Source organism: Syngnathus acus, chromosome 14 (genome assembly GCF_901709675.1).
Source record: "Syngnathus acus chromosome 14, fSynAcu1.2, whole genome shotgun sequence".
Lineage (NCBI taxonomy): Eukaryota > Metazoa > Chordata > Actinopteri > Syngnathiformes > Syngnathidae > Syngnathus > Syngnathus acus.
In genome coordinates, this window is record NC_051099.1 from 5,282,779 (window position 1) to 5,303,089 (window position 20,311).

The following is a 20,311-nucleotide window of genomic DNA, read 5'->3' on the forward strand; positions in this document are numbered from 1 at the left end:
GGTCCATATACAAGGCGCACCTGATTATAAGGCGGCTTTTGAGAAAATTGGAAGTTTTTAGGTGCGCCTTATAGTGCGGAAAATACGGTAAGTCTTTGGGATTGAATGAGTTTTCAAATATTATATTACAGCTTGGCTAATTGTTTTCTTTGTTGAGCAGAAATTGTATTACTGCTTTGATATCGCGCTTGATTAGGTTCTTGCACTTCATTTGCGGTCCATCTAAATATGCACTGGATCCATACGACCAGCAAGGGGCAATGTTACACCACCTGCGAGGTATTTGCCCCAAGAATCAATTTGGCAGCGTCATAAGAAATTTATTGTGGGATGAAGACCAGAGCTTCTCTATTCTAGTCGTGCTCAGGATCGAAAAGTGATGCTTATGTGTGAGACAAACGATTATCACATCTTCTTGAGGAGGGGGGGGCTCGCTGGTGCACAAATGGAAAGAATAGGAGCTCCAAAAAAGCCAGTTTGAAATAAACACCCTGAGTGATGAATTCGAGTTCCCCCAGTCACACACATTCAAGACTGCCAGAGATTGATGATGGATCTTGCCGCGACAATAAACAAACGGAAAGGTCACACGCACACACGCGCACATGATAAGGCGATGAAATGAATCTGCTGCCTCGCCAGTGTTTCATGATAGGCCGTTAAACAAGGCCATCAAGTCAATACTGCAATACTGCGGCAATGACGCTGCAAAAACACTCATTGTACAAAAAGAAATGCGTGCAGTTACAAGTTAAACATGCAAACACAATGAATGGTAGCTCTCTTTTTTTTTTTTTGGAGAGTGAAAAAATACATTGTTGTCATAGTAACAAAATCAAATAAATTGAGCTGGTTTGAGAAATGAAATAGAATGTTTGTTTGCTTTTTGCACAAATGCTGTCAAAGATGAACGACGAGGACATGGAACTTAAGCAGGAGGCCCATCTGGCTTTATTTAAGCAAGCGTCCAACATTTCTACATATAAGGCTGTGTTGGGACTGAGCCGCTCAACATAACTCAACAAGTGGGCGCTGTTTGCTGACATCACTGCAGTCCAAGCTACAGGAGAACATTTATCTTTCATACCAAGACTGAGCACACTGCTTAACTGCCGCCCTTATGACCTTTTTGTGACCTCAAGAAGTTGTGAAACATGATGACAATTCTACCAACTGCTGCAGAATGTGTAGGCCGGACGCCAATAACTGTGCCAGCTTTTCTATAATGTGACATTATGAAAAGTCTAAGAATCAATTCAGCAATGTTGGGGCACCCCACTGTTCCATTATGCATTTTGAATATTTAATTCGGTTATTCTTCCACATACCACTAGAGAGAGCCAGCGTACCACGCTTTGAGAATCATTATAGTGGCTAAAAAACAAACAAAAGCAGAAATGACATCACCTCGCTTCTATTATTTGTACCCACCTCAATGTTTTTATAACTCATATTATTAGAAAACAACAATAATCCATATTTTTCACCAAATAGATAACCAGTTAGCATTGCAACTAAAAATACTAACATTTGTATTGATTTGCAACAGTCACTCGCAACCATATTGTAATTAGAAAATAAAACACTCAAATGAAATTAATATTCAATTCAACCTTTTCCATTGTAAAACATGTATTGAATAACATAACTTTTCTAGGTGTCTGCAACATGGTTGCAAATAAATCACAACGGTTGAACAGGTTGAATACAATTAAATGTGGTTTATGTTGGTTTTCTTGGCCCAGCCACTAAATGACTTGCTCTACCGGTCCAATCCTCCAGGCGTGTCAATTTGTGCTACCTAGGGGGCGCTATCTCCTAATCTTTTAACATAAATGCAAAAAAATAACTAAAACAAAATATCATGGGGAATACATGAGATGTTGTGTAAATACATCATAAAAGGGAAAGCGCAGTTCCGTGCGTATTTTGTAAATATAACACAATGGCGCATGCTCGTGACGCCCCAGGTAACCTGGCGGATGATAGGACCCGTGGATTCAAGTCAAGGTGAATAAAGTTCTGCTTTCCCGTGTGCACTGTGCAGCAGGCAGTGAGACAAAGCGGCGAGTGCTTTTCACGCGTGCGGCTTGTAGCTACAGCGTGCAGGAGCTGGCCGCAGCCGGCGGCTCGCTTGCTGCAGAATCCGAACGCAGTGGGAGGAGGGAAGGTTCGGTGTGGGCTCGCTGTGTCACCGGAAGAAAAGAGAAGGGCGTCAAAACATGGGACGCGTCGCAGGTCTGTAGCCGGAGGTTCTGATTCGTATCTAGCCAGGGAGGACGTGCGTTGGTGTGTGCGCGCCGAGAGGACGGACACGTCCCTGACCGGACACCACCCACCCTTTGGGTCAACGCAAGAAGAGGATCGACGCTTTGGGTGAGAGAAACTTTTGAATTTTCTTTGTCTGGCCCAAAAAAATGGGGAAGTGGATTGGGACATGACAGCTGCGCTTCGCAAGCCTTCTTGAGATAAGACACGTACACTGATGTGTTGACTTGCGAGTTTGACTGCTTTAATGATGATGCTCGTAACTCAAAGATACACTGCTTATTGAAATGAATAGAAATGCTGTTTATCTGTTCCAGCGTTGAGTTTCTCCTTTCCCTACTTTTAGCAACTGAGCCGACTCATCAAGTATTAAAGAAGAAAAAGCACAACTAATCAAATCTCAATTTTTATCGAACGTTCTTCGGAATGTGAATTCTATTCCTAGCTCATCTCCTTGGTACTTTGCATTCTCCTGCAAAAGTCTGGTTGAGTAATGACATCCGATTTATTCAGCACCACTGTGCTTTCAAAACATGTCAGGGTGCCCCTGTGCTCAGCAAAAAAAAAAAAAACATTCCATCTGCTGTTTTTCTCAAAGTTATTTCTTATTGCAAGCCTTTTTCTTCACAGCACGAATTGGAAAAGACATGACTAGAAGTGGGTGATAGGGCATTTCCTTCCACTTGTGTGAAGTTCTGCAGCAAGCTAAATGAACTCTGTCGAAAGACATCATCACACAATCAGCTTTGGGACAAAAAAAAAAACATTCCGAAATATATTTGTGATAATTTTGGAGCCGCTTGATCGAAACAATGCATGCTTACCTAAAGTGGAATGTGACAATTGCTTATTCGTCATTCAGCAGACATTGATGGTTTATTGTGAACAGATGAGCACAAATCAGGATGTCCACTTTAACTCGCAGCTCTGCCCAGTTGCTTTGTGATAATTATTATTAATTGCGTATTCCAGTATTTGAATGAGCCTGAGGGTGTTTAGCAACAACGTTGCTGAGCAGCTCCGCTTTCCTCTCGAGTGTTATATTTGTGGCCATAAATATACACACAATGTAGACTAGACTGTACAATAAGGAGCAAAGGATGCCTGCCATATTGCGTTTGCATGGCTACTAACAAAAAATGGCGGTTCGCCTATTGACTTGACAACTTTGCATCTTATTTGTGTATATTTAATTTTCTCTTGAGTCAAATGACCAGCTGTGATTTTGCATCTCACTTTGCTTCACTTTGGCCGTCATGCACAAGTGCAAGGCAGCTACTGAAAAAGAGGCCATGTCAAAATTTTATCATCTCACGACTCCACTGGGAAATTACAAGATGAAGGCGAGCGGGCAGAAATGAGTGCACATGCACACGTGACTGTGTTTTTTTTTCTGTAGTTTGTGTTTTATGTCCTTAATCTAAGTCACATTTTGATTCATGTCGTAAAATAAAGTACAACTGGTGTGTGAGTCAGAGTAGCATCTTTGCTCGATAGCAAAAAAAAATGGCATGTCCTGTTGCTTCCTTGATTCTTTTATTGCAAATGTTTTTCAATTTTGGGTTGATCATGAATAAGTGATGCTGATTTCCATCTAGTGCTTTCTTCGGTCGAGTATAATGCACTTTAATGCAATCGATTTCTATCCGATTAATCGATGGAATAACAGATTGTAAAAATATAAAAATAAAATACTAAATAAAATAAATGAAATAAATAAAATAAAAAATAAAAATATTCGATAATGATAGCCCTCCTATAAACCGGTCCAGAGTGTAACTCAAAGCTAAGACCCACTCGTGACCCTACTGACAAGCGTTATAAAAAAAAAATAAAAAATTTAAAAATGGATGGATGGATCTGTCGTGTCCCAAAGGATTATTTGGAAACCACAACAGGTTAGTGCAGTAATCCTCCAGGATCTCCCACACAGCTTCATTAATTATTCGTTGATTCCCCAAGATGTTTTGAGCAATGCTTGTCTTAAATGAAATTCTCAGCCTGGAATCTCACAGCAGAATATAAATGAAAAGTGACAACTTGAATAAATAGCTCAACCTTGGTTGGATTCAGCACACGCAACATGATCAACACAATTATGTTACGTAGTAGGCGACAATGTTGTCGCGTGTGGATACACGGAGACATTTACAAGGCTCATTAGTGGGCCTCATCTGCATGTTAGCCTTCATTATTCAAAGCATGACCAGCAGGGACTCTTAGATCTTTCCCGTTAACCGCAGCTAAATCCTAGTCTGCACTTCACCCCTTTTGCACTTTGGTTCTCATTAGCTGCTATCAGGAACGAGATGGGACCTTCTATCGTTTCATATTTTTTTATTAGTTGCTTGCTTGACAGGCCATGGAAAAATAATGTCATTGAAGTTTGAAAGGGGCTTTCATTTTCTTTCAGTAGTAGAAGGGAAGAGCCTTCATGGATTTGAAATAAGCTTATTTTTGACCAATTTGAAGGAAATTTTTATACCTTGGGTTTTTCAGATTAGATATTGATTGATGCTGATATTGTTGCTCTTGCAGCATACACAGCTGCTGTTCTTTGTTACAAAGTTTTTTTTGGTTTGCTTAAATTTGTTTTGCTTGTATGATGGGGCATCTGTGTGGAAGTATGCAAATTAGCTCAACCTATACATAACAATGGCGGGGTAGTGCAAAACAGCTCACGTTGTAATTTCATACTGTTATGAACTGTTATTCATTTCTCTTGAAGATAAATTACATTGCCAGATGGTGTGAACACTTTTTGAACTCTGATGCTTCTCCATCTGAAAGTAAAGCTGATTGTGCACCAGCGTCATCACTCTCCTTTTGTGGAAATCCATCTAATTTTTGACCTTAGCTCATAAATCCAATCAGGGGGAATCGACCAACCGTGGCGCCTCTCCACATTTCTCAGAGTAGCTTGTACCACGCTGGTGAATTGATAGGACTATTGATTTCGGTAGCATGAAATTCTTATTACTTGCCGGGATGAATCTTTGTCTCAAATACGTGTGTTGTATGAAAGCTCTTGATGTTACTTAGAAACAGTTGTAAAATGGAAGAAAAAGAGAAGGTAAAAAATAATTGTGACAAATCATCACATAATCAGTTACATGAATGTTTTTATAAGCCTATCATTGCTTGCTTTACAAAAAGAGGACACTGCTCCTATTTTACATGTTCTTCCTTTCTGACATTGTCCATCTTCACTTTACAGAAAGGAAATGATGAGCACATCTTCAAATGGGACTCAACAAGTACAACTTGACACCGCTGATGGTGTTGTTTTGAGTTCTCAGTTTTAGCAAAATGGCTGAGTGGAATCTTAAAAAGTTCTTTCAGACACTTCAGCTCTACCAAGTTTTCGGGAAGGTCCTTCTGTTCCAACGCTAACTGTGTCAAAATGCACAGAGTAAGGTCCATTATGATCAACCTTAACCTAACCATAATCCACAAACATAAAATAGTTGCAAGTACCATCTTTAACGCTTTCAGTTTTCATCAACATGATTTCTTTTTAGAATAGAATAGATCTTTATTGTCATCGTCACACATGTACAATGAAATTTAGAAAGTGCCAACCGATTGTTTTTTCTTTCCCAAACAACGATCTGTTATTTCACCCAAAAGCTAACATTTGAAAATCCAATATTTGACCACAGATTAGTGCTTCGGCGCCTGTATTTGCTCACTGATGAATCATATGATGACCCCCCCCCCCCCCCCTCAACTTGCTCCACCTACTGCAGCTAAATTGTAAAAATAAATGTCTTGCATTTAACAGATAACAAAACCGGTTCAACTATGTGCTGGCCATCAGGTCACAGGTTCGAAGGAGATTTTTATTGAGGAGAGGAGCCAGGGATCAGTGGGATGTTCTGAAGGATTTAGAGGGCACCGTGTTACACACTAAGGGAAGGCTCCTTTCTCATTTCCGCTAGCAACATCATAATCCCCACGCGGGTTCTCGTCTCATCACGATTCCATTCCAGTGATATTGAGAGCTTCTCTCTTAGGGCTGTGTGTGATTACTTTAGCTCCTCAAAGCTCACTGATGATCAACCAGAGGGTCGAGCGAGTGTTTTTCAAACTGTCGGTATTATGTTGAGAAAAATGCAAAGTTCTCTTGGTGAATCATGTGCCTGTTGGAAAAGCTAAGGGGGGTTCTGGCTCTGCTCTGTCCTTGTTAGTGCAGCACCACATCAAGGATTCCAAGGAAGGTCAACCATGCTGGAAGCTGCACTCTCAATTGGTGTGAGCGGAGGAGAAATAATAGGCTCATCCTGCATGTCTGTCTGCACTGTTATATATCCCGTGTAATCCTACAGACAGCCATCGTTCAGTCAATTTCCACTAAAGCAGATTTATTCCTAAATGATGAAGCCCCTTTTCTGTCACGATACAGTATATGGTGTGTCTTCGCGTCTCACTGAAGTGTTTAATAGATTTACAGAGTTGTGTCTGCTACAATTGCGTGCTAATCCTGTGGATTAATTTAAGGAGTTCCAGGGATTAGTCTGTGTCAGATGAATACATGTCGAGTGAAAGCATTGCAGGTATCATGTTCATCCTTCTTCTGTAGTTGGAGGGGCATGCAACAAGTCTATTCTCTATTTTATTTATTTATTTTCTTTCTGTGACGTGTCAAAGACTATTTGGCATCGCTAATTTTCTCTTAAATTTGACCAATGATGAGGCGGTCTGGAATTCGGTCACAGCCTGTACAAAAAAACAAATTTTTGTCTGACTTGACTTCAATCCATTTTTCATTTCCCATTAGCATAGTTGATAGGTGATTTGTATGCATCCTCATTCTCCGCAGAAGCCTTGGAGACATTGTGTTCTGAGTTTGTAGAAAGAAAATGTCACGTTAAAATCTCAAAGATGATGAGGCGTAATCACTCCCAGCTATTTGCTTGCACAATATCTGAGGACATGGGGGTGGGGGGTCATTTAATCCCCATCTAAAGAGAAAACACGAAAGCTGTTTAAATGCTAAATCCATCAGAAGAAGCCAGTTGATGTCCCCAACGTGCTAACGGCATCCACATTTCTTTTTGCTCAGTGACACAGCCACTGTTTGAGCAATATGAAATGTGACAGGTGAAGCAAAATGGAGCCTTGCTACCCCTTAGGATTGGGGGCATTGGCGACACACACCAAGGGAAAAAGTTTTTTTTTCTCTCCAAGAAGAGCTACAGAAGAGGATTCGGGCCAGTAAAGAAAAAAAAGGGCGGTGATAGGATTCAGACTTTTTTTTTTACTCAGAATTCTGACTTTATTCTCAGAATTCCTCTTTAATTGGATCTTGTTGAAGCATTTGGGTGTACCTAATGGAGTGTCCAGCGAGTGTACATTTCCAACGTGTACCCAAGGCCTCTGCTCTTACCATTTCCCGCTGTGAAATAAAGATAGACTGTTCATAAAAGTGAACTTGAATAAACCTGTGTAGGCTTGCAAGGTTGAATTCTTGCGACAGAAAACATTTTGTGTTTGTAAAGAAGTAAAATAAAAGCCAATATACTGTAAGTGTTGATGAAGCTCTACTTGAAGATTACCACTCTGCATTATTATGGCATGCTTTTTTTCTTTTGTTATGGCCTGGGAAATTGTTTGCCATGAGTATGCAATAGAATGCTGGCACGGACTGATAAAAGCCAGGAACGAGTGAAAGTGCTTCACTAATGGAGTCATTTGTCCAACAAGCCACTCTGGAGCTTTTACCGTTATTGCCTCTCCGGTAGCTAAACATGTGCAAAGATGGTCGCTATTGAAAGCACTTGATATTCGACTGTGGCTTTCACGGCTTTGCTTTAGTCTTCATGAATCAATTTCAGCATTTTTGTTGTTTACATTACAGTAAGATATTTTAATGTTGTTTGTGAACTACTGTGCATGTTTTGAGGATGTGGGAGGAAACTGGAGTACCCAGGGGGAAAAAAGCGGATGAGGTGGATGTGCTAACCCAGTGGTGCCCTGTTTTATTATTATTATTATTATTACCGTATTTTCCGGACTATAAGGCGCACCTAAAAACCTAACATTTTCTCAAAAGCCGACGGTGCGCCTTATAGTCTGGTGCGCCTTATATATGGACCAAATTCCTAAATTTAAACTGGCCCGAAGCCTTGTGTCATGAAATCAATCATAAGTGGCCCGCTGAAGACTATGAATCATGAATCAAAAAGACTATGGATCATTATATTGTGATTATAAAGTAATTTGTTGCATCTGAAGTTGAAATAAAAAAGATAAAATGGAGAATGATTTGATTTGGATTAAAAATCTGACATGATGCATTCATGGTGCGCCTTATAGTCCGGTGCGCCTCATATAAGGACAAAGTTTTAAAATGGGCCATTCATTGAAGGTGCGCCTTATAGTCCGGAAAATACGTTATTATTATTATTATTATCTTGACGTCCATGAGATGAACACAACACCACTGCATATTTTTATAAAACAATGTTGATTTGAGTGCCTTGTAAGTAATGTGACAAATCCTTTTTCTTTTGTTGTTTCCAGCTCTCGCAAACGCCAGCTGCTCCACTTCTCATTGATGCTGGTGGAGGCTCAGCATTTCAATTGCCGCCAGCACCGAGCCCACCTCTTCTCCCGCCATGGCGACGAGCAGCGAGTCTGGCGTCCAAAGGCTGGAGTCCAGTTCTGAGGGAAAGAGCAGCAGTCTCACGGACATCCTGGCCGCCATGTCCACGGAAGATGTGGGTGGTTCTGTGAGAAATGGATGCGATCAGCTGGATAGGGATCAGCCCAAAAGGACTCAGGCTTCACGTCCTCAGTTGAGCGGGAGGAAGTTGTCTCTGCAGGAGAGAGGTACTTACCTCTCCTCTGGAGGGGGTTACACACAGATCTCCCCCCGGGTGGCTCGAAGGCCCACAGTGGAGTCCAAACGCGTGTCCATATCAGACTCTCAGGTGAGGATCCAAGTTTTTCTTTTGGTACTTGACTCAATGCAGTCAAATTCTGACATATATATTTTTATAAATAAATGAATAAATGAATAAATACATTAAATTAAATTAAATTAAATTAAATTAAATTAAATTAAATTAAATTAAATTAAATTAAATTAAATAAATATAGCTTTTATAATAAGGCCTTATCAAATAGAACCACTGGTGTTATGTTTTTAAACTTTCTTTAATACGGCCGAATGAAAGCAAGCCAGAGTTTGGCCTCTTAACGTGCTTGACCAGACCAAGCTCTTCTTTGTTCTCAACCCTGCCCACACTCCATTACACCATCACAGTCCGCAACCTCCAACCCAAAATCCTAGTCCCAGCTGTGTTTTCTTTTCTTTTAGCCCCGCAAGCAACACACATTATATAACCTGCTTCATAATAGTATTTTTTTTTTCCAGCAACACTAAACCTGGTGGCCTTGCAACATGAGCCGCTGTTGTATTTTTTTATTTTTTTTGTCATGCTATTCTTGTCTGTTTTGCACCATCGACAAAATGTTCTTCTCAACCTGGGAACATGAGCCTCAGGCGTTGCTCTGGCTCAAGCCGCCGCTGCCACCTACCAACTCTCATCAGAGATGTGCCCCATCCATTTTCACTATGGATCCATCTCCTGATCCTACAATTTGAGCACTCACTGACTTTGGTGTGTGTGTGTGTGTGTGTGTGTTCCCTATGCGATCCAAAGCCTCTGACCGGGCGGTCGTTTGCTCTCCTCTCGTGGCTGGCTGTCTGACACTGATTTGTAGTGGCGGTGGTTGCTATGGAAGTGCAAAGCAGCCTTTCTAAGCAGGAGCACTCTAATGGACTTGTAGAAAGTATTGACTGCAACATTTGCTGCGTCACAAATTAACACTAACATCGTTTTTCTTACGCCATTGGTCACGATTGTGTTTCTTCTCTCCTAATTTCTACCCCTCCCTCACAGGATTGTATCCAGTTGAACCAATATAAGTTGAAGAGTGAAATTGGAAAGGTAAGTTTGGTGAATTGTTTTGCAATCTGACGAAATATAAGGATTATTTGCCAAAATGTTTTGGATGATCTTTTCGGTTTTGCAGGGTTCCTATGGTGTGGTGAAACTCGCTTACAACGAGGATGATGACAAACATTATGTAAGTCAGCAAATGTATTTACTCTGTTGAAGACTCTTTAATTCTTCTGCCTCTGTTGTGTAGACAGAAGGAGCTCCAGAAATTTCCCCTGTGCCATTGATTATTTTATTTTTTTTTCCTTTTCTTCCATTTCAGTGACTTTCCACCGCTTTCAGTATATGCACTTATTCATTGACAAAATGCATCAAGCAGATGTTTCAACATTTGGCCATAATGATAAATTTGTTTTTTTTTTTTAATAGTCATCGCAGTTATTCCAAATACAGAATGTGCAAGTTTTGTATTTTCTGTCTCCAAAACATATTTCTAAAACACTGAGGTTTTCCTTCCTTCATGTGGCGCGATTACGCAGACATCGCATACCCGCTTGTGCTTTTTACGCCCACCACCAAACCTGAACACCTACCCATGAGTCTAATGCTGGAAAAAAATAAAAAGATGCATTGTGCAGCATTCGGTCATCCACGAACATGTCGGAAAAAAAAAAGCGCACATTGCCATCCACATTTTCATCTTTTGAAGTATTCACTAGTGACACTGATTGTTGACTGTGACAGAAAAGATGGCGGCCTCTTGGAACAGATTGTCTCCGCTGACATTTGAGTATAATCCTAAAGAACACTGACAGGAATCAAGAGCGGAGCAGATGAATAAAGACACATTCTATTTCTTGGTCATTCGAATTTGATTTGAGCTTTTCTATCTGCAGCTTGAGTTACACATGATTTAATCACATGTACATGGCGACACAAAGGCAGGCGTGCAAATTGACGTGTGTTTGGTCGACGGATGGCCGCACCTTTTTTGAAACTCCCATCTTAAATCTTGCTTGCTTTTTTTGCTTTGTAGGCTATGAAAGTGGTGTCCAAGAAGAAGTTAATGAAGCAGTGTGGTTTTCCACGTAAGTCAAGGTCCATTGAGACTGAATTGTCGCATTAGACAGCCTTGTAGAAAAGATCCAATCATTTTTATGAAGCTTTTTAATTGCTAGAGAATGTCAAAAGTTATTATTCTTTGTCAATATATTGAGGAGAGATCAATTTGTAAATGTTTGGGATTCTGTAGGTCGTCCACCTCCAAGAGGACCCAAGGCAGTTCAAGGAGAGCAGCCCAAATTCTTGGGACCACTAGAAAGGGTCTACCAAGAGATCGCTATCCTGAAAAAGCTCGATCATGTCAACATTGTTAAACTAGTGGAGGTGAGTTTAGGATTTTTTATCCAGGTCAATTTTAGGCCTAGAAGCTTCTGAAAATAGCCAGCCATCCTCCCTCCAAAATGTTTGCCCACTTCCTCTCTCTGCACTTATTACTTGACCTGTGGTTTTACGATTCAATGAAAGTGATCAAATCCAATATACTGTTTGTGGAGGCTGAACACGCGACAAGGGAGAAATTCTCCTTCGCTTGGATCAAATGTTTACTGTGGGGGTGTAATTCATTTTCCGATGGTCCGCTGTTTTGTAATCCGGGCACTCCCAATCGGTCTCATTAAGGTTTTGATCAAACTCAAATATCTTCATTCTAAACTTAGGAGTGTGTTTCATTTTCCATTTGACTTTTGCATTTACCAAATCTTTTTAGACCCCAATTTCTTGCCTGTTTGTGTTAAAAGTTGATTATAAGACTGCATTCCAGTCCAGCATTTCTCTCTGTTTGAATATTGAAGCCCACGCAGTGCAGAACAGATTAAAAGCAACCAATGCGACGTGTCCATTTGTCACGGACGGCTGGGACGCCGAGGGATATCATTCATGCTGAGTCATAGAGTAAACACTTTCTTTTCAATCACAAATTTTCCTTTTCGACACGTCTATAACTTAAATGACTCTTTTAATTCACATATAACGGAATAAAATAACATTGATGTGTGAAAAGGTCACCGACCTCACAGAGAAAATTTCAAATAGATAATAACGTGTTTATCTTCCCTGCCGTTTGGACCCACAAAGATGTTTTAGCGAGTGGCCACGCACGCACGGCGACGACATCTCTGTTTATCAAGCGGAGCATCGGCAAGCTATTACGGCCGTGACATTTTTAAAACGAAAGCTCCTCTGCCCAACTGTAAGCTGCTTTAATGTGCGTCGACAGCAAAGGTCAAATAGTTGAAACGGTTGGGTTTAAAATGACAGCTGTTGTGAGAAAACAATTTTTTTTTTTTCAATGATTGTTTCTGTTGGCGTAACAGGTGCTGGATGATCCTTCGGAGGATAATCTTCACATGGGTATCTATCTGCACCTTCTTTTCTTTCTTCCTGCCTTATTTTAGTAACGAGGGTTCATATAAGTTTGTGCCTTCCACCTCGTGGACTAACTAAGCCTCATCAGCACTGCTTAATGTGGCACAATTGAGTGCTCTCTTTTTTTGCAATCAATTGGCTGCACAGTGGCCCAACATAAAATCCTGATATTTACTCGTCCATTCTCTTTTTTTCCCGGACAGTATTCGAGCTGATGCCCAAAGGGTGAGTGCATCGTGTTAATATTTGAAGCCTCTTCCTCATTTGGTCGCTCCCTCCCTCCTTTCATCCATCCATCCGCCCTCAGCCTGAGCCTTCTGAGTGTTCTCGCGCCGGGCTTCGGGCCGGCACCGTGCCGGTCTTGGCGCCTTTTGTGGCTTCAAAGGGATTTGTAATAAGTTGATGCTTATTAGCAGCAAAACATGCTAGCTTGCCTCCCCCACAATGCTAAAAATGGGATCAAATGAAATGAGACGACGGCTTGTTATTACATAAGGCTGGGAGGAAAATGTGCTTAAACATAACATGCGTGCACACACTTGAGAAGATTTGCAATTTGGAGCACAATATTATTCAAATTTGACTGGATTTATTTCCGAGGATTGTCTGGACATGTAATCTTTCAATTTCAAGTGCTATTTAATCTGTGAAATATTTACAGGCCAGTGATGGAAGTACCCACAGACAATCCGTTGTCAGAGGAGCAGGCAAGGTTATACTTCCGAGACGTCATCCTTGGTATTGAGTACCGTAAGTATCTCTCACGGAGATTTTCCTTTTGGGGCTTTGTCAACAGCATTGAGCCCTTCAAGCATGTTTTTTTAAATGCCGTTCCCTGGTTTGCTGCAGTAGACGGCTTTCTTCAGTGCTACTAATTACAAATCAATGCTGTCTCGCCATTGCAGTCTTCAAGATAAGTCTGCAGAGAGTCCTAGAAATACCATCACGTGGCACTCGAGGCTTTTGGAGTGAGCGAGAGAAACTGATTGAAAAGCCTGCCTTTAACGACTCCGCTTGACATTTAATACTTCAAAAGTCTCAATGTGGATACACGTTGGAATCAAAGTGTTGATGATTAATGCTGATGGCAATCTGAATGTATTCATACATTCTTGTTTGTACTTCATTTTTTCTTCTTGATGAGCCGTACGGAGCTAAAATGACTGCTAGCGTGGTGCTAATGAAGTGTGATTTTTGCAACTTCTTTACTAAGGACGCCTCATCAGACAAGGAGGCAACACTTTGCCATTAAATGAAGCCACCCGGATTTATTAGTTAAGTGGTATTCGTAAGAAAATACCGAAACAGGAAGTCGGGACTCAATGTTAAATTGATCTTTCTGCTTGAAAACATTCCACCCAGGGAAATTAAGCATACATTTTTTTTAATTTTTACATAGCGAGAATGAAATCATTTTTAAATGTTGCCTCTTCTGATGTTTCGACCATTAAACCTGTCTCCTCAGTGCACTACCAGAAAATTGTACACCGAGACATCAAGCCTTCTAATTTGTTACTGGGGGACGACGGCCATGTGAAGATTGCAGATTTTGGAGTGAGCAACCAGTTTGAGGGCAAAGATGCTTTGCTGTCCAGCACGGCTGGCACTCCTGCATTCATGGCGCCGGAGACCTTGTCAGATAAACGCAAAAGCTTCAGTGGAAAAGTGAGTTGGATGGAAGTTCATAGACAAGTTTTGGCTTGAATGAAGTTTCTATTTGTAGTATATCACTTAGCTGGAAATGAAATGCAAAGTGAGAAAATATGAGGAGAGATCGATGCGTTAAAAAAAAAAAAAAAGGGCGGACTGCGCCGTTGTGGGCGTTACTCCCAAATAGCTTCTGGCATGTGTTCAACCATGCCTGAATTTTAACTATGATTTTTTTTTTCCTGTTTAGATCCACGCTAACTTGCTCATGTCCAATATCGTATCTATCACAGATCGAGTTTTTCTATCATCATACTTTTTTTTTTTTTAGGCGCTGGATGTTTGGGCTATGGGAGTCACTCTGTACTGCTTCATCTTTGGAAAGGTAAGTTTGGTTTTCATTTCAACATTTGCTTGCTTTCATGAAAATATATCATTCTTATCTAGATGAATGTTAATTCCACACATTTAGATATGTTCAGTACTATACTCAAAGGTACATTCATTTGATTTAGATTATTTATGGCAGAAAAATGCTTTTTAAAACCTTTCCTGTAATCTAGCAAGAGAATAATCCAATGTGTGTTTTTCCATGCCCTTCCTGCAGTGCCCATTTATCGACGAGTACATATTGGCTTTGCACAGTAAGATAAGGACCAAATCTGTGGATTTCCCTGAAATGTAAGTTCACACCGCCACTCCATTAAAAAGAGAGACAGCCAGCTAGCCAGCCACCTCCAGTCAGTTCCCAGCTCGGCTCATTATCTTCACCATTTGCCTCTTATTGCATCAGCAATACGTCAGTGCAGTGCCAGCATGCAGTAAATGTCACCTTCATGTGATCAAAACAAGCAGTGAAAAGGCAAATAGATTGGTAATACACAAAGCTTTCTTCTCTTTTGCCTCGTTATTCAATGCACACATCTGCCCGGTGCAAGCGAGAGATAGTAAAAGGGGCAAAGTGATGAAGTCGCTTCCCCCCCAACAACAGAAGGTAATTAAAGGAGACGTCACATTTGTCACAATTGATTTGCCATAGCAGCAAATAAGCACCATGCAAATATCCTTTGACGAGGAATTACAATTCCATCATTGTGCAGCTTTCAAATATGTCTTCATTGAGCTCATCGTTAAAAGATTTGAAGACAAAATGTCTACTAAGCTTCCACGGACTTCACAGTCACTCCCACACAGTCAAATTTGAAAGACCCCAATTGTCCTTTCAATAGATCTTTCCAAAATATCCATTCAAATCAGCATGGGAGAGATTAGCACAAGACGGAGAAGAAATTCTACGGCCCGATCTGTGAAGCAAATGGTTTGCACCATCCATGAGTCATTATGTCCATCCATTTAGTCCCTCTCATTTAAGTCAGTGGTCAGTCAAGCGTGCATTGAACTTGTGAGTGTGCATTTAAAACGAGGCTGCTAATTGTCACTTGTGTGCTCAACTCTGTTTGATTTAAAGCCGATCTTTTATTTACACCTCACTTGCTCAAATGACACTTATTTATGCTATCACCGAGAGACCAAGGTATCATTTCAAAACTTGTCCCAACCTGTACAGCTCTGGTTATTTTGTATGAAATGATCAGGTTGCAAAAGTGTGCACACCCTCTCAGAACTGATGTAGCTGTGTTCGGAACATGTTTATTTCTTTTGTCTGCATAGCTAGATATAGAATTGTATAAATATAAATCAATAAATAATAATACTCAGTTCTGACTGATGCTGTCAGAGATGTATTTTTATTATCATTTTATTTACACCTCACTTGCTCAAATGACACTTATCTGTGCTATCACCTTGAGACCAAGGTACTATAATTCCAAAACTTGTCCCAACCTGTACAGCTCTGATTACTTTGTATGAAATGATCAGGTTGCAAAAGTGTGCACACCCTCTCAGAACTGATGTAGCTGTGTTCGGAACGTGTTTATTTCTTTTGTCTGCATAGCTAGATATAAAATTTTATAAATATAAATCAATAAATAATAATACTCAGTTCTGACTGATGCTGTCAGAGATGTATTTTTATTATCATTTTATTTGTACGTTGGTGACCAACTCCAGGTCTGTCTCTAGTTTTATGAGATGTTCAAGATGTACCGTTGGAGATTTTTTTTTTTTTCTTCCTCTCGCTCTAATGCGGAGGGAATATCGTCTTTGGCGCATAGAGGCCATTCAGTACAGTGAATGGCGTCGGTCATCTGACAATGAGCAAGAGTCAACGCTGAGTCTTGGTGTGTTGCTTCTATTCATTTTGTATCGGCTTCTTATTAACCCCGTGTGCAAAAAGAAATTCTGCTTTCAAGGTTGTCCCTATCTTGGATGAATCGAGCTTCTTCTTACACGTCCTTTCAGACCAAAAATCAATGAAGAGTTGAGGACTTTGATCTTGCGGATGTTGGACAAGAACCCAGACACTCGGATCACCATCGCTGAGATCAAGGTAACGCGGAGAGAAAGCAAACACTGTCCAGATTTGCACACTTTGCTTTTGATTTGTGTGTTTAGATGGACCAGTGGGTGACTCAGGGTGGTAGCGACCCCCTGCCTTTAGAGGAGGAGCACTGCTCTGTGGTGGAGGTGACAGAAGAAGACATTAAGAACTCGGTCAAGTTTGTTCCCAGTCTCTCCGCTGTGGTAAATAACTAGATGATCATCCATTTGCAAAACACACATGCTACATTCATCAAACTAAAAGCTATTGTGAATTTCAGATCTTGGTGAAAGCCATGTTGAGGAAACGCTCCTTCAGTAATCCGTTTGAATGTCCAAGTCGGAGGGAGGAGAGGTCCATGTCTGCACCCGGAAGTTTGCTCATGTGAGTCCGGACATTAGCTGTTTTTGTGAGCAACGTTTGTCAACCAGATAAGGTTACTGGCAGTCGGGGCTCTCGCCGCTACTTCCCTCCTGTCTCTTCTTTCTATTGTTTTCTGTTAGGTGAGCCGAGCCGCAGCTGGAGCTGCTGCTTTGTCTTGTCACCATAGCGCCATAATTCATCTTATATTTGTACGCAGGGGAGCTTTACCGCTTTTGTAAGGGGTTCTTTGTTGGTGTTAGACATCGGTGATAAAGAAGCTATGATAGAATTGCAATTTTTACATATGACTCAAATTCTAAATTTCACAAGTACCGTAATTTTCGGACTATAAGTCGCGGTTTTTTTTCATAGTTTGGGTGGGGGGGCGACTTATACTCAGGAGCGACTTATATACATATATATGTTTTTTTTTCACTTTTTTGGGCATTTTATGGCTGGTGCGACTTATACTCCGGTGCGACTTATAGTCCGAAAATTACGGTAATTATATAATTTATTAGAAAATGTTCATTCCTATGTTGTGTTTTAAAATCCACTTAATTGTGGATTTTTTTTTCCTCAGCACTTGCAGATACAATGAGAAGCTTTTCAGAAGCGTTTTTTTTTTTTTTAGAGACTAACCATTTTCTCGGAAAGCCTTCTAGCCAATGAAAGCACACGAGAGGACAAAAAAAAAAAAAAAAATCCATTTATAAGCCAAGCGGCTCAGTCACCACTATAGCTGCAGCATCAGTAACAAAGGGAGCCAGCCAGACAGCTACCCGCCGTCTTTTTTAGCTTCTGAGGCTTTTGGTTGATAAATGCCTCTTGGTCTTTTCTCCCACTTTGCTGCAGGGACTCTTGGCCTTTCCGGCCATCTTTAAAACTGCACCCATCACTCAGGTAACACGTACCATATACACTCACCACACACATCATGAGGTACACCTGCTCATCAATCACAAATATTACAGTGTGACATAAAAAAAACATTCAAATATTTGTAAAAATAGAAATGCTGTATAGGAACATCCAAGTGTTGAATGTCTCTTTCACTTTTTAAATTGAAATCCAAATTCAGACAATTTTATTCTGTTAAATGGTAAACTGGATGAAATGGGGGAAATTGTTGTATCATGGTAATAGTCTCTCAGCCTCTCTGTAATGGTAAAAACACAACCATATTGCTACTGCTTTTGTATTGAGCTCATGCAGGTGTACCTAATGTTGTGGCCGGTGAATGTAATCTGTCCAACATCCGCTGCACCGCCAGCCTCTGCTCGTCTCGTTCTCGAGGCCAATCAGCTGCTCCCTTCCCACCTCTGACTTTCTTTGTCATCTCGCTGCTGCCATTTAATGGTGCCAGATGTCGTCCTTGTGTATTTAAATGCTCATCCTTGCCTTGTTCCAGCTGGAGATGCCTGGATGATGAAAGTCATTCTTATTTCTTGCAGAAAGAGCAGCACCGGTGATGGACCCAGAGAAGGAGAGCTGGAGGACTTGCATGAAGATGAACCCTCCTCTTGAATTTTCTTCTTTTTTTTTTCCCCTTTGCTTCAAGCACTGTGCGCTTGTCACTTTGTCTTCTACGCAGCAGGCAGGGAACTTCTATATTTTGCTTTTTATACCGAGACTTGCTTTTATTTGCACTTGTTGGCTTCAGAGAGAGACACTTTCTTTTTTTATGATTACAGTTTGACCAATTTTCCTCTTTCTATTTTGGACCGTGTGTCTTTGAGGGAATGACGACAGGACTTTTCATTTTGAACCAACGATGGCTTATTTTATTATGGTATGTAGATGTCTAAAGGTTTCCACAACGGTTTACTCATTTATTGCCTTCGTTGCTCTGACGCTCGAGAAGTTTCTTGCGACAACCTGCTTTTGAAAGCAGAGCTTCATTTCGTTTTATAATAAATATTCCGTACTTCAGATTTAGTATGTGGACATTTATAAGAACTTGGCATGATTTTGCTATCTTTCACCTCCACTGATTTGGAATGAACTAATCAGGCTCAAGTGGAGACTTTGACAAAATTTGACATTTAGGAATTCCGACGATTGATGCTGAGTACACTCGTTTGCATTTACTACTGAATGGAAATCATCTGGAGTGAGTGTTTGAGGTCAGAAGCTCATACGTCGCCAAATTCCAACTCGTCCCTTAAATCTCATATGAGGATTGGCAGTGAGATTTTTTTTGTTTTTTCAAATCGTATTGTGTTGTTTCTATTTTTCCCTTGCGTGGAATTTAACTGGAATTATTTCCAATGTTGTCATCGGCTGCTACTAGCAAAAGAGAGTTCCGTTGACGAGGTGCATTTCAAAGTCCCGAATAGTCATAGATTTGCACTCCAGCTTGCCTGATTAATAATAATAATAATAATAAATTTTATTTATAAGGCGCCTTTCAAGGCACTCAAGGTCACCGGAAGATTAGAAACGGGGACCGCTTTTGTCACTCCTCCAGTAAAAGATAACGAGGGAGCGAGGCTAGAATAGAACGGACATAGGAAAGTGGTTTACATATTTATTCAGTTCACAGAATCATAAATACTGCTCACAGCCGGACCGCTATTGCTTCAAGGCAGACTCATATCTTAATGTGCGATTCTGAAAAATGTGGCTGTATCTTAGCGATGAGGGGATCTCTCAAAGAAGGGCTTTTACGATTCTTTTGAAATGATCGAGCCTATTTTGTATGCAAAACATTCAATGTAAATACTTGGTGTTGAATTGTTGTGTGCTAGCGCGTCTAGCTAACCCTTTTGTCCAAACACTCAGGCTGCTCATCACACTGCTTGCACTTTACATGACTCCATTTACATATTTTGACATGGAAGACCTGCTCCATCCGTTCGCAAACAGTCATAGCGTGGATCCCCCTTTAAAAAAGATGCTTTACTCGTTGCTGCTTATTTTCTTTGAACATCTTTTGTGAGAATATTTCAAGGTTTTCAACTGTAAAATTAGCTAATAGATGTGTCACAAACTACTGAGGCGCCGATGTGCATAAGTGATTTTTTTTTTTTATTTGTCAGTAAACCTCTTGAGTCAGGATATATTAGAAGAAGCCTTTGCGGTATTCTGCAGGTCTGAGATAAATAAATAACCTGCATGTTTGCTTTTCTGTGAGTCCTTGATAAAAATTTGAATACTTGCGGGAATGCATGTCGTTGACCATTTGTACCCAGCGGCATCTTATGTACATAGTTAATGTATTCAAAGTATGAAAACAGTGCGTTCAAAGGAG

General features: G+C 40.6%; 1 protein-coding gene across 2 annotated transcripts; it reads left to right on the forward strand.

Moving 5' to 3' along the window:
* Nucleotides 1-2,022: 2,022 nt before the first annotated feature.
* On the forward strand, nucleotides 2,023-19,673 carry camkk1a (calcium/calmodulin-dependent protein kinase kinase 1, alpha a). 2 transcript variants are annotated; one of them, XM_037270638.1, is made up of 17 exons: nucleotides 2,023-2,376; nucleotides 8,794-9,203; nucleotides 10,179-10,226; nucleotides 10,312-10,365; nucleotides 11,215-11,266; nucleotides 11,431-11,564; nucleotides 12,554-12,590; nucleotides 12,809-12,830; nucleotides 13,267-13,355; nucleotides 14,071-14,270; nucleotides 14,584-14,637; nucleotides 14,860-14,933; nucleotides 16,617-16,704; nucleotides 16,770-16,898; nucleotides 16,976-17,079; nucleotides 17,914-17,961; nucleotides 18,513-19,673. In XM_037270638.1, the coding sequence occupies exons 2-17, from the start codon at nucleotides 8,889-8,891 to the stop codon at nucleotides 18,583-18,585; spliced, it is 1,521 nt and encodes a 506-aa protein (XP_037126533.1). In that variant the 5' UTR covers nucleotides 2,023-2,376; nucleotides 8,794-8,888; the 3' UTR covers nucleotides 18,586-19,673. The 2 variants fall into 2 exon arrangements, with proteins under 2 accessions (XP_037126533.1, XP_037126534.1); XM_037270639.1 differs by lacking the exon at nucleotides 17,914-17,961 and having other exon boundaries at nucleotides 2,025-2,376.
* The last annotated feature ends 638 nt before the right edge of the window (nucleotides 19,674-20,311 follow it).